General features: G+C 40.1%; 2 protein-coding genes across 6 annotated transcripts in view; both read right to left on the bottom strand.

Annotated features, from left to right (window-relative positions):
* Nucleotides 1–1,953: 1,953 nt before the first annotated feature.
* On the bottom strand, nucleotides 1,954–6,330 carry CUNH1orf115 (chromosome unknown C1orf115 homolog). The gene is made up of 2 exons (XM_051783570.1): nucleotides 5,954–6,330; nucleotides 1,954–3,477 (listed from the first exon to the last, which is right to left on the bottom strand). Exons 1-2 carry the CDS (start codon nucleotides 6,239–6,241, stop codon nucleotides 3,358–3,360), a joined length of 408 nt encoding a protein of 135 aa, XP_051639530.1. The 5' UTR covers nucleotides 6,242–6,330; the 3' UTR covers nucleotides 1,954–3,357.
* Nucleotides 6,331–9,740: 3,410 nt separating this feature from the next.
* Nucleotides 9,741–26,840, bottom strand: part of MARK1 (microtubule affinity regulating kinase 1) — a 58,773-nt gene continuing 41,673 nt past the window's right edge. For 2 of the 5 annotated variants that reach the window (XM_051783550.1, XM_051783554.1), the window contains 9 exons: nucleotides 25,856–25,955; nucleotides 25,142–25,254; nucleotides 23,720–23,873; nucleotides 22,433–22,626; nucleotides 20,249–20,349; nucleotides 17,882–18,040; nucleotides 16,818–17,072; nucleotides 13,970–14,014; nucleotides 9,741–11,837 (listed from right to left, as the gene is read on the bottom strand). In XM_051783550.1, coding sequence (XP_051639510.1) covers nucleotides 11,483–11,837; nucleotides 13,970–14,014; nucleotides 16,818–17,072; nucleotides 17,882–18,040; nucleotides 20,249–20,349; nucleotides 22,433–22,626; nucleotides 23,720–23,873; nucleotides 25,142–25,254; nucleotides 25,856–25,955 — 1,476 coding nt within the window. In that variant the 3' untranslated portion in view covers nucleotides 9,741–11,482. The remainder of the gene's footprint in view (nucleotides 11,838–13,969; nucleotides 14,015–16,817; nucleotides 17,073–17,881; nucleotides 18,041–20,248; nucleotides 20,350–22,432; nucleotides 22,627–23,719; nucleotides 23,874–25,141; nucleotides 25,255–25,855; nucleotides 25,956–26,840) is intronic. The other 3 variants (XM_051783551.1, XM_051783552.1, XM_051783553.1) reach the window with 3 other exon arrangements.

Raw genomic sequence — 26,840 nt, 5'->3', positions numbered from 1 at the left:
TTGCCAGGTTGTCAGGTTATGGAGTTCATTCCTAGCTTGATTATCTATTTCTTGCCACTCTTGCATGTATTTACCTTCCCAACCTTATTTATCCTGCCATTTGTTATAAAGCATAGTGAAAGGTGCGTAGAAATCTGAAGGGAACCAGACAGTACAGCAGCACACCACTGGTGACAAAAACCTGCCAAGTGAAGCAACTCCACACAAGTGCCTGAGGGAGGAACACATTTCATCTAGCTCAAATGTCAAATCAAATCTTCCCCCTGTATGCACTGTACCGTAGCATCCACCACATCTCACCTTTCCGAGCAAGTCAAGTGTCTGTTTTGTTCCTCAAAGGCACCAGGAGATAAGCTGCAGACAAGCCTATTTTAATAAAAGAGCCTGTGTGAACCTCTGGGTTGAAAGCTCTGCCTGCTGGGGTGGCTCCTCCGAAGACAGCCTTGCTAAGAGCACAAAATGCCTGTGCAGAAGCCAAGTCAATCCTGGACTACCCTCCCAGCTTGGCACACTCCCAGGGCTGCCTGGGGAGCCCAACCTCCTCCGAGTCACTCGCAGACTTCCAGCACAACAGCTCTATTTCAGATGGAGGTTGCCATTTCTTGTTGGTTGAGTGGGCTGAGCTGCCACTCAATGCTGAGTTAGTCAGGGAATATTTCCTTTATCACTGAGACAACATTTAGCAACAGTGCTGCAGGATCTGTGCTGTCCCACCTGTTTGCATCAGAGCTAAGCCAGATCTGGCCCAGCAGGGATGCTGCCGTGACTGACAGGAACTCTGCCATCTACCTCTCTGAAAAATGAACCTCACGCTTCAGATTCAGATTTTCTGGGTGCTGCTGTGTGAACTGGGCTATTGAGGAGAGTAGCAAACCCCCAGGCCAAGGCTTAGCCTCACAAATTCACTCCACCAGCTGAGGAGTGAATCACTGCTCAAAGAGAACTGATAAGCAGCACTAATTGGTAGCCTCAGCGAGAACCATCATTTCATTTTGAGGAAGGAGAATGAATCACCAGCTGTTTTATAGCAACAGCACAGGTTACTTGCTTACTTTTTCTTTCTCCCTCCTCTTTCTTTGTTTTTGGTCTGTTTTAGAAACACCACTCAGCTGAAGCTGACCCACCAACATGCATCAGGCTTTGCTTTTCTCAGGCTCACACAGGAACACCACGTACATGTCATTTGGGTCCTGTATGGATAGCAAGCAGGTTATTCTCTTAAAGTTGCACCAGGTGAGCAGAGACCATACGTCAGCAGGCAAAAGTCAGTGTGCTGGCAGTTCAGGAGCTAAAGTTCATGTTTACCTTAGTGGAAAGTCCCTGCACTGAGTGGGCTGGACCCTTTATGTTGCAATGTGTGACCAGCCTTTCTAGTCAGAGAAATAGATGGACACTCACTTCACACAGAAAAATGGAGACACAAATCCCTCCTGCATGGCTTCAGTAATTTAAACAAAAAGGTCTAATGATTCATGCTGTAAAAGCACTATAAAAGATAGAGTAGTGTAACAAAATCTGAAGTTAATCCCACACTCTTCAGGCTGGTGTGGCACGTGGGTGGTAGGATGGCCCTGTTCTTACTGCAGAAGAGACAGCTGGTATTGACAACCCTCTGGCCTGCTGGTGGGGCAAATCAGAGGAATGTGTCTGTCCCCACCAAGAAGTTCAAGACAAACAACTAGAGGCATAACATCTACGAGTGAAATCCCATTGTGGCTATTCCTACCCCAGCTCATGTAACCTGAGATCCTCAGCAGCCCCATCTCCACACCTTGCCTTTCCTGAGCATGTCTATGCAGTCTGGGCTACAGCCCTGTCCTTCTGGAAGGGCACTGAGGCCACGGGCAAAACAACTGGGGAAGTTTACACTGCAGCTTCCCCTCAGTGGCTGGGCCACTGCTGAGAGACTCCTCCTCTGTGCACTTACTTGTGTGTGTAGGTAAAAACACGACATGGATTTCATTACTTTTATTTACAGACCAGTCAGAAAAGAGGATAAAAAAACCCCCCACCTTTGATTCATTTGCTACATTTAAAACAAATACAGTGTGGTTTGCTAAGACATACAAACCCCTTCGTTCAGAGAAGGTAAAGCAAGCAGTTTCCAGTGAAGTCAACTCCTTGATTACAAACACTATCAAAACTAGAAAGATCTATAATACACAGAAAGTGCTACCAGGGAAGTCTTTTACTGCTACCACAAAAGACTGAAACAAACTAACAAAATCCACAGAATTTTGAAGGCCCATAAACCACCTTGTTCCTGTGGTGGAATCAATACAAGATTTACATCCCTGGATGTGCAACATGGAAGCTGCTCCACCTGCATTACAGAGCTGAGCCATTTGATGTTGACATCCTCTGGCTACAACCCAGATAAAGAAATGAAGATGGAGCTGGCAGGTTATTTGGTCCCATTCTTATACACAACAGTTGTACATCCTTACACCAAACGTTGTATGTATTTTTTTTTCAGATGCAGCTGGCAATCCACTTTTTCCCTGGTGAACACAACAAAACTATTTTTTTTTATGCCCCAGCTTCCAGAAACAGGTATGTCAGATAAAAACCTCTGTTCTCAGTAAAAAAAAATCTGCAGATTTCATAGTAGCAGAGGAAAAGCTTAAAATGTTGATCACAGTGAACCTTTAATGCCCCAAAATAAGAAGACATACACACTTCATTCTCTTTCTGGGTTTTTACATCATTCTTAAGATTTAAAGGCTCATTATGTCCAGCGTTTGAAATGAATGCAACAAAGCATTTGAAATGATGCAACAAAGCTATCTGTGTCTCAGGCCACAGTCCATTTACATCCAAGTATATTTTTAAGTACACTCATAATCTTAACCTTCTTAGGGAAAAAACCCCCCACCAAACCACAAAAATACCTCAGAAAACCAAATACTATCTTTTCCTGATCCTTTGTTATCTGTTTCTTCCACTGCTTCGACAATTCCTCTCCCTACCCAAACTCATCTCCACCTCCCCAGCTGCTCTCTCATCCTTTATTTTCTTTCATTTCTCTCTCCTTCATCTACTTGCTTTTCCATCCTTCCTTGGCTTCCTTCCACACATAGCACGAAGCTCTAGAAAACAAACTCATGCCTGAGAACAAACTTCTGCTCAATCATCAAAGATTTTCCCTCATTCTTGCATTTCCTTGACCCGATCTGATTTTATAAAGCGCTGGAAGTTTTTGCAGAGAAGAGCACTCAGTCTTGGGAAAGGGGCTGGCGCAGGGGTGTGGAGCTGGGACTGTTGGTCCAAGAGGTTTCTCTGATGCAGGTCTCAAATTTAATCCGGAGAAAGCAGCAATGGCCTCACATCCCCCTCTGTGGGGTGCGCGGAGCTGCTCTAGTGGACGAAGTTTGCCACCTGTGTTGCCACCCCAAAGGGAGCGGAATAGGCCGCCGCTAATCCTTGCAAGCCGACCACCAAGTAGCGACATCCCTTCTGCAGAGCTTTGCCCACGTTCTGCGAAGAGAGATGGGGAAAGGGGATAAAAAAAATGAGAGGCCGTAGAAAACACCTTCGCATAAAATCGTTCCGACGACCAGTGCCGCCGTCCCAGAAGATGAACTTCTCCCACAGCTAATGAGGGCTTGAACGTGGAAAAACATTTTACCATCTATTTTTATAGAGAAATACACACCCACAGGGTATAGTTAAACTGAACGGATGCAGCCTCCACAGGAAGCCAGGCTTTCACGTGGGCTCCTATTCAAGAATAAAATTAGTTCAAATTCACCCTAGTTTGTAGAGGTGCATGTTTCCCACACACACAGGTTCTGGCTGTGTTAGTAACTCTAAAAGCACATAAAGTGTTAAAACTGGAGCTGAACAAGAAGACAGTAATCGCTGAGAATACATTTGTGGAACTTTTATTGCTTTTTGTCAAAATAAGATTTTTTGGCCAAAATAAGAACGTGTCAATCCACTTTCATGTCTGTACATGCTTAAGAACTCATCTGTGTACTGCATAAGAGATAACTTGCTACAGACTATTTAATTGAAAACGTTAATCTAATTTTGATTTAACTTCTGATGCTTTTTGCTCTTATGGCTGGGGAATAAATAGTGTGGTCAGTTGGGGGGGAATATCATAATTAATTGTTAGTAACTCTTCATGGTTGTGTGGAACTAGATCAAAAGCATCTCTTGTAACATGGAAAACACTAAACAGAGTAAATACTCTAAAATCAGTGAAATCCAGTCAATATTATATTTCTTGGTTTTCTTAAATCTGGATTACAGTGGTACTGTCACATGAAGACCTTCAGCTGTTGTGATACTACTATATAGCTGAATTTTGCTTGTTTTATTCCTATGGAAACTTACTTGAAGGGAGTTAAGATTCCAAAATAAAAAGGCAGACCGATCCTGGGGGCAGAGCCTGAGGCCAGAGGAGGAGACGCGTGGCCTTCCCTTCCCACATCTGCCCTGGTCTGACTGTGTCACACTTCTTTCCTCCTTCCTGCCTTGTGTGCAGCTTTACCTACCTGGACCTTACCTGCACTTTCAGGAGATGTTCTTTATGCCGGGGCCAAACTGGCAAACCTTCCCTGTGGGAATGTCGTCTGACCAACACGAAAGGGAATACGCAGTGTCCAAGAACTGGCCTGTGCTCTGAACATCGTTATAAGTGCTCCTATACCAACAGCACATGCAGCAATAGGACCAGAAGCAAAGTTATGACCTGCTGCGATGTAACCACACTCACTAAACTGCACCGTATAGATTGAGCTTGCTGGCTTGAGACAGCTTCCCATTGCATGTGACCTGGAAGTCACAGTGCTGGAAACTCAAAGTATCAAATGCATCATGAAAGAATTAAATATTCTATTCAACCCTTTATGAAACAGCAGGATTTGAGAGGGAGTTCCTGACTATGCTGACATCAATTTCAAAACCCATTTTCAAAAGTAAGTAACTTTGCCGAGCTGACTGGTATTTTCTGCATGTCAGACATAGCAAGCATAGCTTTACCAAAATCACCACTTTTAAAAGAATGCAGTAGAAAGTCATGGCTCACACTGACATCTGCAATCTCTGCAGTAGGAAAAAATTCCTGACAATGGAGAGGCTTTTCTTGCTAATACAGAAACTATTTTTTGCTACAAATATCCAAGACATACCTGAGATGTACTTAAGTGACATAAACAAGAGATAAATAATCGAATTCTTCCACATAGCACTTCTGTAACCAAAGACACTCATCTTCTGGTGGGAAGAAAATCAAACCACCAGACTGTAGGACTGGTGACTTCCCACACAGAGCAAAAGAACAGTTTTGATCCAAAATAGCTGTTACAGATGAAGAACATGTTGCACTTTTTTCTGTAACTCACAGCAGTGATTTTCAGGGGGCACCTAGAAGGCAAACTCGGCCAAGGAATGTACTGGAGGGATGTTTACCATTTCTTTCGGTCACTTCAGTAGAAGTGGAAAAAAATGCAGGCCAATTAACTGGAAGTTTTAAGGAATAGTGTTAAAACAATGAAGCCGAGGGAAACGCAGAACCAAGCAAGGCAAAGTACTCGTCACATGGATCAGCTTAGTGTCATTTTCACTCCGAAGAGGCAGATTTTGTACTCTTTGATCCGGGTGAGGGTCGGTGTCCGGCCCTCCCCAGCAGCACCGGCTCATTCCCGGGAAGGTCCAGAGCAAGCCCGAAGGCTGACCCCGCCTCGGAGCTGGGCGCTGGCACTGAAATGCCCGAGGGACAAGGGGCACTTCCCAGAGCCCCTCGAAACAGTCGGTGCCGAGACCCCGCCGCCCGCCCCCTCCGCGGGTCCCCGGGCCGAGGATCCCTGTGCCGAGGATCCCTGTGCCGGGGATCCCTGTGCCGGGGATCCCTGTGCTGAGGGTCCCTGTGCTGGGGTTCCCTGTGCCAGAGGTCCCTGTGCCGAGGGTCCCCGCTCCGGCCGCCCCGGGCGCGCTGTGCCCTCACCTTCCCGTACTTCTTCAGCCTCTTCCCGTAGGGCCGCTTGGCGGGGGCCCGCGGCGGGCGCAGCGGCTCGTAGGAGCCGGGCAGGACGGCGAAGCGAACCTTCCTGGACCCGGTGCCCTCCTCCTCCTCCTCCAGCGCCGCCGCCCGCGGGACCCCCGCGCTGCCCCCAGGAGCCGCCGCCGCCGCCGCCTCCTCCTCTCCGGGCAGGATGCAGACCTGGTCGTCGCCGGGCCCGCGGCGGGAGAACCTGCCCCTCACCTTGGCGCCCAGCCGCGCACCCACAGTCATGGTGCCGCCGGGCGCCGACCCGTCTGCGCCAACCTCCGGGCACTTCCTCCGCCGCTGCGCCACAGGTGTGGCCGGAGGCGGCCGCTGCCCCCTCCCCGGGGCGGGACGGCTGCGGAAAGAGGCGCCCCGGCCCCCCTCGGCCGTGCGGACACCGGCCCGGGGCGGGGGGCGAGGGCTGGCGGTGCCCCCGGTCCGGACCACGGCCCCGCCGCCGCTCTGGTGCGGGGAACTTGTGTTTCAGCTTGCCGGAGAAGTGGGGACCTGCCGCGGGGAGCCCGGGATTCGACCCCGTCAGCTCAGAGGGGACGGGGGGGTCGCTGCCGCGGGGTGTAGTCCCTGCATCGCCCCCGGGCTGCTTCGGTCTCCGCGCCGCGACGGCTGGAAGAAGCCCTTGGAAGCTCCTTCTCTGGCACCGCACGCACCGCACTGGCCGACGGCAGCACCGCTTTCGGAGGTCACGCTCTTTTCCCGTCAGAGTAAAAAGCCAAGCTCCCTAATCATCCCTCTGCTATCAGTGTTCCTACCAAAGCCTCGGGTGAACAGCCTCTCCTGCGTCCAGGGCTGCGTTGGGCTCCCCCTGGCCAAGAGGAAAGTGCCTAAGCCTTTGTTGAAAGGCAGAGTTTCTCAGCGGCTTCTTCCCAGGTGCTGCCGGAGGCCGATAGCAGCGTGCCTCTGCAGCTGGGCGTGCTGCAGTTCAACAACTGCGCTGCCTGAGCGGTGTTCCTAAGCTGGGGTAGATCAAGAAAAGCAAAATTGTACAGGGAGGAGCAGTGTAATTTATCCAAACAATTGGTATATTTATCAATATTTGATACTTATACTAACGCTTTGGACAAGCAGATGCAACACAGGGACAAACTAATCCTTTACTATGGACTTTTCTTACCAAGGAACAAAGCCTTGAATCTCTGTCTCCCCGAGATGCTCCCATAACACTCAGTAAGTAACTCCTGCACCTAGCTTTGTCATCTGCCCCAAGGTTGGTGGTTCACCACCTTCTCAGCTCCAGCCAGAAAGCTGTGATGGTCAAGTGGGCCAGTCCCACTGAAGGGTGGGAGGCATGAGCTAAGTCTCAGGTCTGTCGCTACAGAAGCGCTCTGTCCCTTTCCCTGTTTCATATCAATGGCGTCACCGCTCCTGTTACCATCATCATGTTTTTAAGTCTCCAGAAGGTTGAGGTGGAGACCTAAACTCGGGACAACGTTTTGTGCTCTGAGTACATCCCAAACAAACACCTGCCACAGACCGCACGTGGCACTCAGAGCTCCTCCTTCCCCTGGGCTCTGGCTGTGGCAGCGCCTGCAAGGCCCGTCTCTGAGCTACCTCCTGGGGCCAGATGCTGAGCTTTCATCCTGGAGCTGCAGGTGTGTCCTGAACGCTGAAGAGACACTGAAACATAGTAGCACCATAGCTCCATGCACGGTGCAGAGCCTGAAGCAGCGAGGTATAGGAGGTAAATTTTGCACTGCTGCAGATTTTCATGAGCTACTTTCTTAGTCAGTTTGAGAGTTGAAGTAATTGCTTGATGCTGATTAAGTAGCATCAAGAAATAAAATATCAATAATCTGTTTAGCAGCTGCAAAATGGGGATCTTTCATCTTGTTAACCGGAAGCTACCTTGAAAAATCTTAAAGAAAAAAAAAATGCATTAAATATTTTTCTGGGGCTTTGGAAAGTGTTTATGTATAGGTTTTCTATTTATAGATCCCTTAGTGAATGTATACTTGCCCCTAAATGAGAAGCAGAAATAGCAAAAGATTATCTGTCTTCTCAGGAGGGACAGGCCTTTCCCCAGACTGGGTTTGTAATTCACAAGTGTGCGTCATTTTCCAAATTCAACTACCAAAACCTCAGAGAATACACTTCTCAGCTGAGATTTACTGTCTCCATTTATGTGGCAGCAGGGGACTCAGCCTGTTCTGAGATGAATAGGTCCAAGGTACCCTTGGGTGTATACTTGGCATCAAAATCTCACCTCTTAACTCATGGAATTTTAGCATCATCTTAACTATATGGCATTAATGACACCACTTGCTTCTCCAGCAGTGTTGTTCACTCAGTGGAGCAGGAGTGAACATTTATACTCCTTTCACTGACCTATATACATTTTAATGTTTTAAATTGGATTGTGTGGAAAGGGATGCACTAAGTTTGGAAGTGTCTGTATACCTTGAAGAAATAATTCAAAAAACCACCCCAACCCAAACTATGCAGTAGTCCAACTGCTCACCCTACACCCATCCCAAATACCCCCCAGAAATGCTGCCATGAAATCACAGTTGAATATATAAGCCTTCTGAAGATCTGAGGCATCCCTATCCCTGCCTGGACCTGTGAAACATGACATAGCATTTAAAACTCTTCCAAATTTCTCAAGTTGAAGCTGTGCTGATAAAACACCACACTGATCCCCTCCCACATGGAAGCCAAGAACACTTGGATCCAAAATGCAGCTTATCCCACTCTTATCAAAGGAGTAACTTACATGTAACAGGTCCATAACATGGCAGCTGTTCAAAGACCCAAAAACCAGGCATTGAGGATTCAGTATGCACCATCTCAATGATTTTCATACTAAGTACACTCTACTTGCCAATAAAAACAAGAAGTTCTGAAAAAACTCTCTTTCTTGAATCTTCCCATGTTATTCCTGCCAGGGGTAGGAGATTTGGAAAGCCAGATGCTGCATTTGGGTGCAGCTACGCCTTTCACCCTCAGATTATGCCCTTGCTGAAGCACCTGGTATATTTGCAATGGAGAGCATTCGGTGGTTCACGGCTCATACTGCAGCAAGGCAAAAGGGAGGAGGACAGCAGGGTTTGAGAATCAGGGCATTTCCCACTGCTGGCAGTCACTGGAAATAATGCCATTTGCAAACTGCCCCTATATATAAACATTAAATTGGCACTTTGTTCCATGGGAGAGTTAAACTAAAATTTTTAAGCTCTCTCCTCTGGAAACACAATCCGTGTTTACTGGAACATTAATACATCTCTGGTTATATGGAGCATTGAAAAGCAGTGACAATCTAGGGCAAAGTTAGCCATGGAAAAACAGCGCCTGTAAAGCGGGAAGCTATCCTAAGTACTTAATCTACTGTCTCACAGCATGACCTATATTTTTTCCACTGAACCTTCTGAAAAGGCAAAGGGTTTTGTTTCATGACTAAGTTCATACACAACCTTGCATTAGCACTGTGGTTATGTTCCATTTGTGTATTTTCAAGGATAACTGAACATTTACGGACATTTATGGGTAAATCGAGCAGACACACAACCCCCTCGCAAGGCTGATTTTTGGTGAATTTCTGAAAATCTCTTGGACATCTATTTCTAAGAAGTTCTAAACCACTGACAGTTTCTGGACAGCACAGGATCACTGAACCGCTGCAATGCTAATCCTGAATTCACACGATGTTGAAGATGAAGCCTGCACACCTTTAAACTATTTTGCTACCCGTGGTAATTACTGCACTTTTATAAAGGGCAAACAACAAGTATTTTAGTATGAGAACTGTTCAAGTAAGTTTTAATAGAGTGCACCAGTGAATCAAGATGACTTGCATCAGATTTTGTTTCCATGAACATCAGATAAAAAAAAAAAAAAAAAGAAAAGGGGCTACAATTCTTTCTTTCCAAACACCACCCTTTTTCTAAGGCAACAATACACGTCCATTTCCGAACATAACTGTTACATAGGAAAGCTACATCACAGTACAGTATGTAAAGTCCATCTCGGTCAAGAAGCCATTAGAGAATGGCACATTTACTACACTTACAGCCTTCTAACTTAGGGTTACAGAGTTTACCACAGCTTTTTTTTTACTTTTTATTTTTTAAAGTGACAATTTCTTAATGAACTTTCTATTCTTCACAAGAGTGTGCAGATGGGGCCCATATGTTGATATTACAGTAATTACGACATTAAATAACATTGCACAACCAACCTCTATGGTTAATTCAGTACAAAAGAACAAATATTAAAATGTACCAGTACTAGTGGTTTTACACAGTTTATAATCATTAATTATGAAGGAAAAAAATGTGGGGCTGTTTTTTTTTTTTTCTTTTCTGTAGGCAAGTGCCTAATTGCAAAGCTGCACATTACAGGCATAATGATGTGGAATAAATACAAGAAATCTGGTAAAATATTAAACACAAACAGGTTACATGGGAACAAACTGTACAACCACAAAAGCATAAATCAACAATTTATCATTATAAACAATGTATGTTTAGCTGTAAAATATTACGTGGAATTGCATGTACTCTTTGGGGGGGCACATGTTCCAAAAGCCAAGCTAATTCCTGAGGTGGTATTATTAACTTATACAATTGGTCAACACTTCAGATTATCTTGTGCTATTAAACAGTCCCAATGTTAATATATTTCCATAAAATGGAATTTGTAGTATTCTGAAGGCAGCAAACAAGTGATATTTTACACCATGATATTCAAATGAAATAATTCCGGTTCTCCGTTTTGGTGCTACATTTGTTAATGGGCCATGGGAGTAAGGACTGGAATTTGCAGACAGAACACCACTTACGCCTGGTTTCTGTTCCCCCACAGCTCTGAGCTGGCCCAAGGCAAAACAAAGTTTCTAAACTGTAAGTGCCAACACTGTAAACAAGTTTGTCTCTTTTTTCAACTAAACACTGTCCAATAACGAGGATAAGAGCCAAAGATAAGCAGGAACAGTCTCGTGTAGAACAAAAGCCAATTCCTCGACTTTTGGTTCAATTCATGAACAATCTTTAAATAATTAAAAATGGTCATGCTACAGTTGTGAAATTGTGCATTTGACTCAGGACACAAGTTTTTTAAAAAACGCATGGTAGAGGTAAGACTTATAAAAACACCAAAAATGTAAATTATAGGGAAGAACTTTTCCAACTCAAAGCATCAAACATACATTTCTGTGCAGAAATCTAGACAACTATACAAGATCTGAATTTAAGCAGTCATCTTTTTATTATACAACTCTATGAACATAAAATGAACAGAATGCTCTATATACTTACCTGTACATGTGAACATAACTTCTTTAGCTACAGTTATTTCATATAGGTCATACTGGATTTAACTTTACAATTCTGAATAACTATGTATAACCTTATTGCAATAAGGGCAATTTCTACATGGGGAGTTTCACAGGCCAATCACATTAGGCGTAACCAGTACATTCAAAGTGTAGATCACGTATGAATCTTCCCTGATCCCAAAGAATTTAGGTTCTCTTTACAGCTTAAGCTCGTTCGCTATCTTGGATGCAATGTTCTTAAATGCGATAGAAGTCCCAGATATTCTCTTGAAACGAACTCCATTGAGCGACAATCGTGGCAGTTTGCAGACCTCCATCTCCCACTGAACAAGGCTGTCTTGTCGCGCATCGCCGTGAACGCAGAAGAGCAAAAACCTCTCCTTTTGTTCATAATCACAGTTATTAGCATCTAACACTTTCCGAATCTCTCTCATCATATCGTTCGGGTCCATAGAACTAGTGGTCTTCATACTCCACGTGAACCGCAAGGAGCGTGGCTTTGAATCTTTACTATCCTCCTTCTCTCTGTCTTTTGGCTCCCCAGAAACACTCCTGGAACAAGTCACATACAGAAAAGTCAAAACCAAAAGCACTAGAACCAAGAGATAGAAGAGAAATACAGTTGTTGAACAGGGGTTTCTAAACTGCGACTGACCCGCCACTAGTCATACGCAAGCGAATTCCAGGAGTTAGATAGATACTGCTGGAACAGGCGTGCCCCATCTCCTGCCCACGTGTGCCTCAGCACAGCACTGTGCCACAGTAGTGGCACACAAGCAAAGCAAGTTTGGAAACCTCTGCTCTACAACGTTCTGATGACAACATGTGCAATGGTAACTGCAGCGGACACACGTTACTCCATACTGCTCCAAAGAAAGTGGAATCTATGTAAAAGCATGACTGGAGTTCTGCTGATTTCATGATCTGGAGCATGCCATACACCAACAAAACTGAAGTTGAGGGACACAATCCTGAAGCATAAATCATACTGTAAAAGCAGCAGAGGAAGAAAACCCACCCTGTGATTCACAAGTCTTCAGTTAATTCCCTCCCCATCTTTTCCACCTTTCCCCCCTTTTGCGTTTATTATGTATTTTTGACCTCTCTCTGTGTCAAAAGACCTTATAATAACATGTTTTATTTTAACTGATGAAGCAGAATTTTGTGCTGTAATTTGGTTGTAAAGAGCTTGAGGTCACCATTTGAGTATAGGGCCAGCAGCTTTTTCACAGAAGAAACAGCAACATGTAGACACAAAGTATTTTATTTGATACAATGACTCGGACAAAATTGCAATGGAATAATTTCCAATTAACATTGTTAGTCTGATGCTTCCTTACCAAGTAGATTACTTATTCCACTGTAGAAAGCATTTTGAGGAACAGCACTCATTATTTTAAAGTCACTCCACAGTTAGCTACATCTGTTCTTGTCCCAGGTACCCATGATGCTGATGCCTCCCCATCTGTCACTGGGGAAAGGTGCTGCTCTCATTTTGGTAAGTCTACAAACCGTCATTTTTCAGAGAGGAGTCAAAACAAGCATTTTTAATTTAACTTTCAGTGTGATCCCCAAAGAACCACATTGATATTAAGGGATAGAGCATGGCAGAGATAAGATCTCAAATGACTTTTTTAGCCCAAAACAGACACTGTAGGATGACAAAAAGCAGAGAAAGCTAGAGAATGAAAGCAAAAGCTGAAAGCAACTTCACACTTTGTTTCATTTGAACACTTGATTAATCTCTTTTCCCTTTCCACATCCAAGAATGACAGCTAATAGACTTTGAATTGAAAAGGGCTAACTTAGATAAATGCATTGTGTATTATACAGTGTATATCCTGTTAAAAATGTGCTAGGGTTTTTTTTTTGTTTGTTTGTTTTAAATAGAGGCTTTCTTTTTTGAAAACTAAGTTGATACTTCGTGTAAGTGACCAGTTTAGAATGCAAACTACAATGCCTGTTCATTAGAGAGCAGAAAAATAAAGAGTTATGCACTGTGCTTAAGCACACCAAAAATGCAGAACCAAATGCTGAAACATGGCAAAAGAGCAGATATACTGGAAAATGAGCACATGAAGGAATGTTTTATTACTAACAAAGCACCTATAGATTTGTGTACAGTGGTTGCCATACAAAGTCAATATTTGGCAGTCACCACCCCTTTTGTCTGAATGTCACTTGTTTTATTTCTCAGTGCAAGGGACATTCATTCCTCAGGGACTGTAAGGTGTTTACTTCTGGCAAACAGCAGCTTTAGTAATGAGCACAGTATGTAACTACAGTAAAAATTTAATAAATACATATATACACACAGACACACAGAAAATATATTACATTTTCCACTGAAACCAAAAGTAAACACCATTAAATATTTATAAGCCAAAACATGATTTGAAGTGCCTAAATGACTGGTTAACTCCTACAAGGGGCTTTATTATTCAAAGAAATATGCTTACATAAAATTTTATATTAAATACTTCGCAAGAAAGCAGATATAAAGGGATATAAAGAGGGATATAGAGGATCTCACCAAAACCCCCTCCCCCCAAATAAAAAACATTTTTGAAATACAGATTACTTAAGCACTATTCTATTTTACATCCTGATTAAAAGTCTTTAAGAAATCACTTAAACCTTGATGCGAAAGACCTAGGAGCGAAGTATTAATAGTGACTCCTCACCTTGAGGTGTCAGTTCTGCCACTGGCTTCGCCTTCACTTGGATCCCTCAAAACAAAGTTAAGGTTGAGATTCAATGATAAAGGTGAAAAATAAAAGTTAAGAAAACCTACACCCAGAACAATGTTAAATAGCTACTGAAGAAAAAAAAAAAGATCAGTATAATAATGTCAAGCCTAATATTGTTTAATAGTATTTTTTCACAGCTGTAATTTTAGTTTCCCTTTATGAAACCTTAACTTCTTCCAACTCTGACATGTAATTGTTTGGTTTTGTTTGTTTGTTGTTTGTTTGTTTTTTTTTTTCCCAAACTGATGGCAAAATTAACACGTTGTTCTCAACCTACTGCAGACAGAGCAATGGCCACATGTAATTCCAGCAAGCACAGAGGAGCAGTCAGTCAAGGTGGTCCAGGGGGGCTCCACTCTGCACCCTTGTGGGCCAGGCCTTTACATGTCAGTCCTGAAAGCACTTCAGGACATGCCTATGCTTAAGCACACTCAAGTAAATAACAGTAAGATGTGCCTAAGAGTTTGTGAGACCAAATGTTTGGAGCCCAGTTCACAAAGGTTACTTCAAGATCTGCTTCAGCAAATCAGCTGTTACATTGACTTTAGTCAGATTGCTGGCAAGCTTGAGGTTAAACATATCTCTATCTTGTTGAATTAAAGTTGTGCTTTACAAGGAACTGGTTTATATTATGTCTTTTTAGTATGAGGTAACTTGAAATATATCCACACATTGTATAAGCCACCTAGGTATGTTCCTAGTGCTGCTGTACAAACATTTTAGCACCCAATTTCAATTATCTAATTAATTTAATACCTTCAAAACACCAATATTTTATTAATTAACATCAGGGAAGTATTGCTTGACATAAACCGTTGATTCAAATTACTTCAATACCCTATTCACTAAGCATTCTTCATTATGCATGATTTTATATACTTACCAGGAAAGGCATTTACCTTTGCCAAAAGTTAGTAAAAAAAGTCTTTCATGACACCTTCTAGTCAAAGTATGCTTTAAAGCATTATTTCCTGAACAGTATAGAAGTTAAAAGGCACGCAGTTATGCGATCCAACTCAAAGAACAGCAAAAAATAAACCCCTGAACCTCCACCCATGTAATCCCAGCCACTAAGTCTCAAACAACACAAATGTTAACAAAATAAAAACCACAACAAAACAACACCAAAACACCCCACCATCACCAGCAACAAAACAAACACATTCCCTACAAGGCCTTCGCCATAGGAAAATATACTTTTAACACTGTAAAACATAATAGGAAATTGTATACAAGTCTTCTATACTATGGATAGATCAATTTAAGATATGTTAATTCTAAACACATTTTACAATACTCTTCTTATATTGTGGTTTAACATAATGAAAACATTAATTCTTTGATCTCTTAAAAAAAAAAAAGGCAGCAAGAAACTATTCCTTGCAAATAACAATGAGCTATTACACAAAAAAACCAGCCTGAACTCTTTAAATTGGTTAGTTACTCAACAGAAGATACCTTCCTCCCATTTAGAGACCTACACTGACACCACAGTTGACTAATTTGCTGTAACTTTTTTTTCCCCTCTTTAAAACCAGAGGACAATTCTCTCCTTGCACCTATGTAAGTGCTGGAGATACCAATAATGGAGGATCTTAGTCCTGTATCTTCAGGTTTCTGAAAAAAGAAATTAATTCATATCCTTTTTTTTAGGTCATCAAAGGAGCTATTACTTAGGCACACACTGATGCATCAGGTGAAATTAATTTTATGAGGAACATCACTGCATTTCTAACTTTCTCTCTTCTTTCCTCTTGTAGTACCACCCTACACAATTAATGATATTTTCCTTACAAATTTGCAACTACAAGCTTAACGTAGCCTTGAATTTATCTTTTTTTTCCCCTACACACAAATGATAGAATTCAGTGTATAACAGCATGATTCTGTAAGGGAAAAGACAAATTTCCAGTATATAAGTTTGTTGTAAAACTGACAATAATGCAGTATGGATGCATCCATGAACAGGCTTAAGAATTACAGGTAAATCACTGTTAGAAAGAGGCAAACTGAAAATTAAGCCCCCTTTTGGGAAAGGTTTTTGACTGCTAAGTCAGCAGTTACTTGATATTAAACAGTATATTTGAAAATCTTTCCCAGCACCTCTTCTCACAGTATTATTACTGTTAGCATCACTGCAGGAATGAATGCAGATCCAGGATGTGTGGGTTTTCTTCTTTCAGAATCCTGAACTTAAATTGCAAGAAGCTGGTGACATAATAGAAGAGGGTGTATGATACTGAAATATTATTACTTCCAGACATCCAGACTTCTGCCCGCTTCTAAGCTTCTCATTTCTTCACAGATTTCAGAATTCCCCAAAATAATTTGGTAATACATATTCCTTCTAAGCACAGTAATAAAATCATTGTAAATACAGCCCTTGCAACAAACTGCATCCAGTTAAAAAGTAAAATAGTTAAAATTAAATAATGACTCATTTTGAAGTCCCCGTTTTCAGTATTTAAATTAATTTGATTTTAACTGTATCATCTTTCTATTTTAGCTGTAAAGCAGGAGCAAAAACTCCTTTTGAGCAGCATTCTCGTGCTCCTTTAAGATAAAGAAGTCAGATAGCTGGTCAAACATAACAGCTACGATATATACAGAGAAGTAAAACAAGGCAGACCTCTGGAAGGAACACACAAAACAAGCAGCATTCTAACTGAATTTATATTTACTTCAGACTTAAACTGTAAATTCTCAAAGACTTCGCAATTACAGCCCTGGTTACAGGCTGAGCTTTTTAAAATTTTTTTCTCTTAAAAATCGAGGTACTAACCTGCGGACAAACTTGGAAGTTATCTTGCTTATTATACCAGTCGAAGTCCCTCTTCTAGCATGTGCAAAAGCACCGGTTTCATGGGATGGTGAGGCGGGTGGTCCATTGTAAGTGGCATTACGCCGCTCCCTCAGCTGCTCCCCGTGGAAAGTGCTTCGACTTGAACTCCCCCGAGGAAAGCGGGTTCGGTCTGGAGTGGTAGTGCTAATACTATGAGCAGACGGGGAAGCAGCAGGCACTCTTTGAGTTGCACTGCTGGGAAAACAGAAGCATGAATAAAGAGAAAGACTGTGCTAAAAACCCTCCTACATGACGACCGTTCTTCGAAGACAGGAAAGAAACCCCACTCTTGATTCTTTTTATTTTAAAAACTGAATCTGCTACTGATTCGCTTTTATGATTCATACTTAGAAACGATCAAGAGATATTTTCATTGTAAAATCAAATTATCTCAAGTATTAGGAGCAGTTAAAAAAGTATACACAGAGAACAGGACAAAGGAAAAAGGGAGAAAAATCTGTAGCAAAATCTCGAAGTGTTCCCAGCCCTCTTCTGAAAAAATGTGTTCATCAAAATCTTTAACACAAGCACTCCCAAAAAACTTAATGGATATTTCTTAAGTAATTGTCTGACAGAAATAAATGTGTAAAGCTATTCAGGCAGTTAATGGTAAGAACAACTATACTATGGTGCTTTTAGACACAAATGAGTTTAGCAAACTACAAATCAGAGAGGTTAACATTTCAGTACTTCATCTGAATTTATGGTGGCCTGCGTGGTACGGTCCTGTCTAAAGCAGTCAAATTTTTAACTTGAGTTTTCCAAAAGTTTCCAGAGGGAGGCAGTCAAGGAACTTCTTTAACTGTATGCAAACATGCTTGTCATGAACAAAACCAGGCTTAAATCATCTGTAATGCCCACAGTACTGGAGTAAGCTACTGCTTCAAAACAGAACGCAATGTGACACTTTCGAGTAGACTACAAACATACTGAGGCCTATCGTGAACTGAACAACAGCCTTTTTGAAGTGCACAGCACTAAAGAAATAACCACCCATTTCTTACCTTGGTCGGTAAGCTTCAGTACCATCTTTGATGGTTGGCAGTGTAACTTTTATAGGATGACCAGAGGCAGACATAGACTTTTGATGTCGAGGGCGCGTGGATACGGAGGCTACTGCAGAGCCTCCAGAAGATGTGCTACTCGCAGACATTTCCGTCAGGCTTTTGTCGTGGCAGCAAGGCAGGAGAGGAGGACAAAGGGAAAGGGAAAAGAAAGGTTAGTGTAAAACCCTTTAAATGATTTCTTCTTTTAGAACACATCAAGTGCTGTTTAAGTAGCCAGAAGGACTGAGTGAGCAGGTTGTCTTAGTCAGCTAAAGTAAAGAATACAGAATTGTGAGAAAATTATGTTCATCCATAAATCAATTCACCATAAATCAATTCACACATGCTAAGTTAGGGCCTTTTCATTCCTCCCAAGGTTAAAGCTTACACACAAAAAGTAACGAAGAAAGACCACAAAGAATACATACATATAGGAAAAAAATACTGAAAAATAAATTTGCAAAAGGCTTAAAGAGATTGATTAAATAGACTCTCCTTTTGTGGACAGTCCTATTTGCAGTTAAAACAAACATCTAAAACTTGAAACATTTGGAACTGCTGTCGCACTATCACTTGGAAGTGACTGTGTTTTTAAAGGACAAATTTGTATTTCTCCTCTGGACTATCCCAGTCCCTGCTAGGCTGAGTCAACCCTTTCAAAGTACAGTTTCTTCTACTGGTACTTTTATTTCTCCTTCCTAAAGTGGCAAGAAAGATGAAAGTAGTGGCAAAACTATTGTGTTATTAATTTTTAAAAGAAAAGTCAAATGACTTAAGGCAAACTACAGCTTTGCTTCTACAAGCCTAAGTGAAATTGCATTAATAATATATTAGCAACTACAGTCCCAAAGCTAAATAATACCAGTAGCAAAGAGGTAAAGATTTCAGATTAATAGTTCGATGACACAAGACATTCATCTGCACCAAATCCAAATACAACACAATGTCTTGTGGGAAAGGCATATAAAACTCAGAAAAAAATTCTTCATTTCTCAGAATATGCCCAAAGAACTGAGTATGATATTCATTGCACTCACAAAAGGAACAGGGATTAGGAATCTTTATATAGAAATATATATTTTCTATATATAGAAAAAATTAAACTGTAAAATGAAAAACTTTGAAATAAAATCCCTACTTTTTAAAGTGTTTTTTGTACTAAATCTCTTGAAAGAAAAAACTACCTATCTTTGCGAGATCAGAAAAAAAATATTGTAGCATATATTTTAACACTGTATCTGAAAAAAAATGTTATTTTCTTTCTTTTCAAAAAAGGATTCTTACTACCTTAGTTTCAAATATTTTGAACGTTACACAAAAATTTGAGGAGACACTTTGAAAGCACCCATCCAATAATTTGAAACTAATACTGAAAATTAGTTTTCTGCTTTTTAATGCACCTCCTTAAAGGACTTTAAAAACTTTTTTAAATAGCTGTATTTTATAGGTTCCACAGCTCATCATTTTATGATAGATGAATAACCCTATACTTCTCTTATTTCCAAAATTACATGCATCATTAAAAAAATTAAAGCTCTGTGATAGAAAACCAAACTAGTTTACCAGATTATGTTATCTCATGCTATGGATTTTTTTGTTCATTTTACATGAACCATTTTATTTGAATAGCTTAAAAAACATCAGAATAAGAGCTGTTATTTGAATCTAAAAAAAAAAAAATAAAATCCAGATTTTATTACTCTCCATTAAAGCCAATATTTTGCCTCTCAGTCAGGTACAAGGCTTAACTAACACCAAGGATGAACAAAGGGCATATTTAAAAACCCCAGTAACTGTGGCATTGTTAAATACAACACTATTTAACAAAACATACTAAACTGAGCATAATTATCGTCTCATATAAAGACACAATTTGGTTCCCATCACTACAAATATATTATTTAGACCAAAAAATTGTATTGAAAATGACTAACAAGTTTTAACAATGTCAGTTTTTTGAGCTATTACAGGGGGAAATGAAAAAGGATCAAGCTACACTGTCAGAGCGATCCATGTGAAGTTCTCCACAGTACATCTGCCCACTTTGCAATTAGTTGTTAGCACCGTTATTTTATTCTGTGTTGGAAGGCAACCCTTGGTAATAAATGAGGTTCCACTCAAAGAAGCAAAGGCTGATTGACACATGTAGTTAAAAAGTTCACCACAAACACAGAAACAGCAGTGGAAGACAAGATGAAAACATACATTTAAACTTTATGTATTTCATACCATGCTTCATAATGGTATTGATTAATTGCATAACCTGCTTCTTCTGTGCCTCAGTTCTTGTACCCAAATTAATAAGCAAGAAAAGTTGAACAATACCTGTTGTCCTTCCCATTCTGTATTGCAGAATAGCGATCTGAAGAACGTTCACAAACGTAAGTGTTCCTCCTTGTCATTCCACTACCAGAAAACACATTATTCTAGAAGAAAAATAAGACTAAAATTAAATACTTTCTTCTACTGTAATTATGTTGTACAAAAATGTAAACATCAGAAGCAAATCAAAACAGCATTTCAACTGTTTATTTGTATTCTTGAAGTCTTCAAACGTACTAGATTAATCTGTTGACACAAATCATTTATACCATCAGCTATTTTATCCAACAGCTCATTCACCATTGCAACTATCCTAAGAGAAAACACAGGAATTTAATTTTGCTGACACTTGCTAAACTTAGTATTATTATGCCATTCCTGTGTTACAGAATTATTTGTCCCTCAGATCAACTACACTGGAATCCCAGAGAACACACCTATGGGTGGCTGAAAGGCTTCCCTGCACAGATTAATTTGCCAAAAAGGGCTCCAGCCTTTCAGTTTGTTGCCCCTGTCAAAACAGCTTTCAAAAGGAAAATGAAAATACTATCGACCTGTGTCAGTCAATCCAGAAATTATGATGCACAGAACATAGCAAATAGGTTTTGTATCAGCAAATACTGACAGAAATTTCTTTCTATTAATTTCACTTTGCATACACTTCACAAAACACCTAGAAATGTTCTCCTCCACCCCTATCACACACAGGTTATCAGCTGAAGGCTTACTTTTAGTACATGATGTACAATTCTCAGTTTTTAATGCAGTAGATATCGAATTTAGAGTAGGAGAGGTTCCAACATGCTAAGATTACATACTGACACATGCTGGCAAAAGATTTCAAATACACTAGACTTGGGTACTGTAGAACATCATGAACTCTGCAAGATTTACTGTGCTTAGGTCCCTCTCACCTACAGTTTTTCAGCATTAATATGCCCCAGAGAGATTACTGAATAAACTGTTTCAAGGTCAATTTGTACGGAAGATTAACAACTGCAGCAATTGTTTCTGAAGTTAAATTCTCATAAATTAGACTAATATGATTGAAGATGATAAATGTTTTCAAGAAATTCTGCCTTCCCTAACATCATGTTATCCCCAAAGTTACACAAAAATATTTTAAAATTACCCACATCAAGTTAGCTTTGTTGACTTTAAATGTTTGACTTTTAAAAAAACCAGTTTCACTTTCTGTGTAAGCTGCTCAACCTTGAACTACTGTTGCAATATCAGACACTAATATTCCTTAATCGTGCCCATCACAAAGCCTTTCAAAGTCCCGGAATAGTAACAGGGCTAAAAATGTACAAATACTGAAGTTGCCATTAGCAAGTAAATCAATTTCTCATTCTTCATAGCAAAGATACTCCATTTAATTAGTTCTCACAAAGCAGAGAAATGCTTTTGACATATCAGCTTGTACCATACATGACTGTAATCAGCTTTGGGGCAATATAGTTTTGGGAAAGCTCAGATATGAAATCTAATCTTAGAAGACTCAAAAGTTCCTGCATGCAATATACACAGCCATAATTTCAAAGACTCATGGGGAGGGATTGGGGGACAATGATCATATTTAAAATTTAAATTTTTTTTTTAAAATATTAATTTGCTTGTTCAATTTCTGAATACAAGAACCAGGTTGTAAATCATAACGTCAACAGGCACACGCACCAGGGAACAAGTGGGTTGCTCCCCCTCACCTCACCCCATTCCTGAAGTCCAAAATGAAGCAGAAAAAGAAACTGCCAAATTTATGGAGAAGGTTCATGAGGGATATTATATAGGATTAATAGATGAAATCTCTGATTCAGAAAGTCCCTTGACTTTCTTGTAGATACACAAGCATTTGAAACTAGAAAAAGAGCACTCCATATTGGCTCTGTTCTTATGTTCTTTCCCTAAATATCCACTATTTGTCTTGACAGAACTTCAGTTTGCTCAAGTGCAAACGTTCTCATGCTTACTGTTATGTTAGTGTTACAAAAAGTAAAGTTGGTGAGGGGAAGGGAAAGGTTTATTTTAAAAGATCCACCGTAGCCTATTTCTGTCTGCCAGTAAAAGTTACCAGAAATAGACTTAGTGGCTTAGTCAGTAACCATTATGTCTATAGCAACCCTGTGCTGTAGATTTTGTTAAAATAGGGAAAAATAAATATAACGAGCCAAAAGCACACACACTCACACTGGTAACTGCACTTGATTTCTTTCTGTCTGGACCCACAAGTGGACTTGCAGCCATCTCTCCTTTGGATCCCACTGTAGTGCTGCCAAGTTTGCGTGAGACATCCTTGTCCCACTCTTCTTTCTGTTCGCTTTCCACGCTATTTGCCTGAGACCTTTTTGTGTATGACACAGCAGGAGGAATTGAGGGACCAACTGCCAAATAAAAACAGTATTAATAAATACCTAAAAATAGTCACTGCATTTTTCTTGGCCAAAATAGTCTAAATATAGTTCCCTGAGTCCAAAAAAAGCATCTGAACAACTATGACGGCAAACTCAGCACATACACCAACTTACTAAACTCAGCTTTGACAGCCTGTTTTCTTTTAACCCACTCTCTCTTCACCACCAATTTGCAGTTCAGAATTAGTTCCCATTTCATATCAGTATGTAAAACCTAGAAGAGTATTTTAGTTCTCATTTTAAACCCATACAATTTGTATGATATTATGACAAAAGGAATTAGAGGATGTTTTTCAAAGTATTTCTTTAGTAATTTTTGCCATATACCTTTTCCTCTAAATACTATGAAAGATTATTTTCCCCTGAAAACCATAGGACTGTTTTATTCAAAAGCATGTTTTATAGTTTCCCCCCCCATCATTCTTTAAAATGCTTTGGAAAAACTTCTTTGTCAGTTGACTTCTATATTCCCTTAAAATAAAAGCACATCAGCTAACAATTTTTATAATATTGGTTGCTTTTTTGGACAAAAAAAAGGGGGGGGGGGAAACAACAATGTGAATTAGGCAGAGAAGAGGGCCAAACATTTTAGAAGTATTTATAGCAATTTGATAGCTCTCTGAGGAAAAAATCATCTTCCATTTAGTGTTTTAAATATGTACTCCTTTGTGATGTAAGCACATTCAGCTGAAAATGTTTCCTGAATACTTGGTAAAATTGTTTTCTCTTGGAACCAAATAATTTGCCCACACCTCCAAATGTACTGATAAAAATAATGGTTTGCTGCTCTTGGGATTATCCAGGTCAATATTTGCCATTAGTTCCTAAACAGAACGCACCCACAATGTCTTATTTAGTGAGTCAACCAAGTATCAAGTCCAAAGAATTAAATCTGCACGTTCTATTGACCCAGAAGCGTTCATACAGATAGAAGCATCACAGCAGAGCACGATGAGATACACAACAAATTGCACAGAGTGGTGGACCTGCCAGGTTCACAAAACACTGCACATCCAGGCTCAGACTGTGTATGTTACTTTACTTGTTGAAATGTCATCCCCACCATGATCGCTGAACCGCCGCTGTTTCTGGTTGGTCGATATACTGCGCTGGACCTTCAGGTGAGCAGGAGACTGCACGGAGCTGTTGTTGAGGTCGCTGCTGGGGCGAGATCTCTGACCCAAGTTGCTGCTGGACAAGGAATCGCCTACTTCAAACTACAAGAAAAACAGTTTTTCAAGGCATAAACAAAATTCAACAGTGCTGGTATTTTTATGGCATAATAAGGCAAAAAGTCCCAATAGAAGGCTTTTTTTCTTTATAGTTTAAAATTGTATCCAGAGTAGAATATTCTTCAAGACGGATTTTATCACTTCATCTATGTTTAATGTTCTTTAAAAACACACAGCTAAAGCTAAGTTAATGAATGCTCAAAATAAAATTAGAAGAATCTTGACAGAAAGAAAAAGTGTGCTATTTTAAAACCTAAGCCACAGAATGGTTCCCCCTGGTTTTTTTTATTTTATTTTAAAGCCCAAAAGCATTCATAGCTTCAGAACAATTTCAAAATGCATTAGACTGAGTCAGAAGGGCTAAAAATGCAAGTACTGATTAAAGGATTCTTTATGGCCTTCTAAACATCTTTATGTAACTGGTATGTAACTCAGCCACCGGTTTGTTGATATCTAAGAAGCAGAAGTTGTAAGTAAGAGCAGTGGAAAAAGACAAATATCCTCTTCCAAGCAATTTGAGTCAAAATGATTTTAGACAGATTCCCTCCATGCTCTGCCATCACAAGGGAATTCAGGTTCAGAGATGTGAGAAAATGCACTCAAGGATGCATGTGTCAGATCTACACTATCTTGGAACTGAAGGAAGGCCAGTGACGCAGCAGGAAAAATTCCTTCAAAAAGAAAGTCTTGTTCTCAGTCTGATTCCTTGAAAAATCCATGTGATTCCAAAAGATTTACAGATTCGTCTAGTTCCAAAATAGTAGAAAGATTTTCTACCGCCAATTTATTAATGACTACAATGCAATTATTTATTAAATAATAAAATATACTATAAACAAAACATGAGCGAGAAAGGACGAGCATTTCTGAAAAATAAAGGATGTCATATCTGAGTAGTTAGAAAAATAATTGCTGCAGTCAAATTTACTATTTTAGATTTTAACTCAAAACACACATGACAGGAAGAAGACTCAGCATTTAGAAATTATGCCAGACTAACAGCCAGCTTTTTAAAAAAGCAATCCAATGTATTTATAAGCAAACATGAAGATACTTAATTTAACTTATTTCTTCATATGGGATATCTAACAAGATATCCAAGGAGATATGAAAAGGGAAAGACATTAATAAGTGACTAATTACAATTTTTTAAAAACATTACAAAATAATGCATACAAATATCAACAAGTAGAATATTCAACCCAGCGATATATAAAGGTTAAAACAGAAAATGTAAATTAGATAGCACTTACTTCAGGTGGTTTTCTACCTAGAAGCAGGTAAGTAGCCATGACTTCGTCATACTTTTGGTTTACTAAAGATTCATGAATCTCTTCTCTTGAAAAGCCCATTGTGACCATAATGTCTAAAAGTAAAATGAATCAGATGCATCAGCAGAATAAGTGCTTGGGTTTACTGACAAATTAAGAACTGTGAAAATAGAAAAAAATCTTATAATTTACAGGTAACTAAGATTCAATGCAACCCACTGAAGTTTTTTTGCTGTGCAAAAATAAAAAATGCTGCAACTCCTCTCTCTCAGTGTTATTTTCATCTTGAAAACTCTCAGCTATATTATACAACTCTTAACTAATTTATACAACACTCAATGTTATTCAACAAACAAATAAAGCACTGGCAAATAGAAACTATGAATAGATACAGGGCCAACACAGTAACTTAGTCTAACCATGCAGGCAAAAATTGTTGCCCTCATAACAAAATCTGTTCCCTTCAGTCCATTGTAGTCTTATTTGTCTACTGTGTTTGTAGATTCATGTCAGCTCAGTGAAGTCACAACAGTAGTTATAAGGAGGGCATTGTAATGGAATTCCTCATTTAAATAAAAAGAATGCATTTGACTTGCATGATGAGACTGTAGGTCAAATTCAGTAAGGGTTTAGTTCGGCTTACAAGACAAAAATTGTCTGTGTACATCAGATGCAACACCTTTGTAAAACTCTCACCTATTCTCTTGGTGTCATTAAAATCTGGTTCAGGTTCAGTATATGGCTTTAGCTCTTCTTCTTCATGGCCAACATTCATCCACCGATCCTTCATAATTTGCTAAGAAGAGAAATAAGCTTTAGGTCAACATTCCATTTACCAGACCCCATGTGCTAGCTGGTCTGCTGAAAAACAATTTTAAATTCATAATAATCTTAATGCTGCTCTTTCCCTTACACCTTTTTCCCCCTCACACCTTTATTTTCATTTTTCACATCTTTTTGTTTCCATTAGCTCATTTTCCCGACAATTTACCTTTTATAATACAAATCCCCTGCCTGAAATACCAGCAGAACTACTGAGAGAAAAACCCCTGCAGTTTCAACACAAAAATCTTTCATTTTGTCCCCTTCACTTCCACTGTCTCCTAATCTCATCTTGCAGAGTGTCTGACACTCATGCCCTAATCTTGGTTAAGATCCCTAGATGCTACTACAATACCAATTCTACCACGATAAATAACTCCTTCAAATAATAGCAAAGGAAAGTGTTTAGAAACTAAGGAATATTTCAGGAGCATGCTGATGCTTCCTACAGTCATTAGTTTCAAGATCATGATGCCAACTGGTCATTTTTTCCTATGGACCTTCTCACTGCACTTGACCTAAATATGTTCACAGTTTGGCTGGAGGGAGAAATGCCTCTTAACTCTCTCTATGCCAGGTAGTTATTTACTCCAAAAATTTCTTCTGCATTCTTTGGAAAATTTCCTTCTGCTGCATTCCAGATCTTTTATATGCCTTTAAGATTGATCATCTGGAATCCCTAAGCATCACAATTTCTCTGTAAGGGCATATTCATCTTTAAAACACCTAACACCATTTTCCCTCCTACTGCAACAGGCACACGTCTCTTTAGGGACAGATGCTAATACTGCTCACTACACAAACAGAAGAATGAAACAAATGCCAGCAAATTAAGTTTCCCACAGGCTCCAAATATGCC

Source organism: Manacus candei, unplaced genomic scaffold (genome assembly GCF_025592945.1).
Source record: "Manacus candei isolate 608988 ecotype Guabito, Panama unplaced genomic scaffold, ASM2559294v1 h1tg000017l, whole genome shotgun sequence".
Taxonomy (NCBI): domain Eukaryota; kingdom Metazoa; phylum Chordata; class Aves; order Passeriformes; family Pipridae; genus Manacus; species Manacus candei.
Note: the sequence above shows the minus strand (reverse complement) of the source record. Positions and strands in the feature narration are given on the sequence as shown.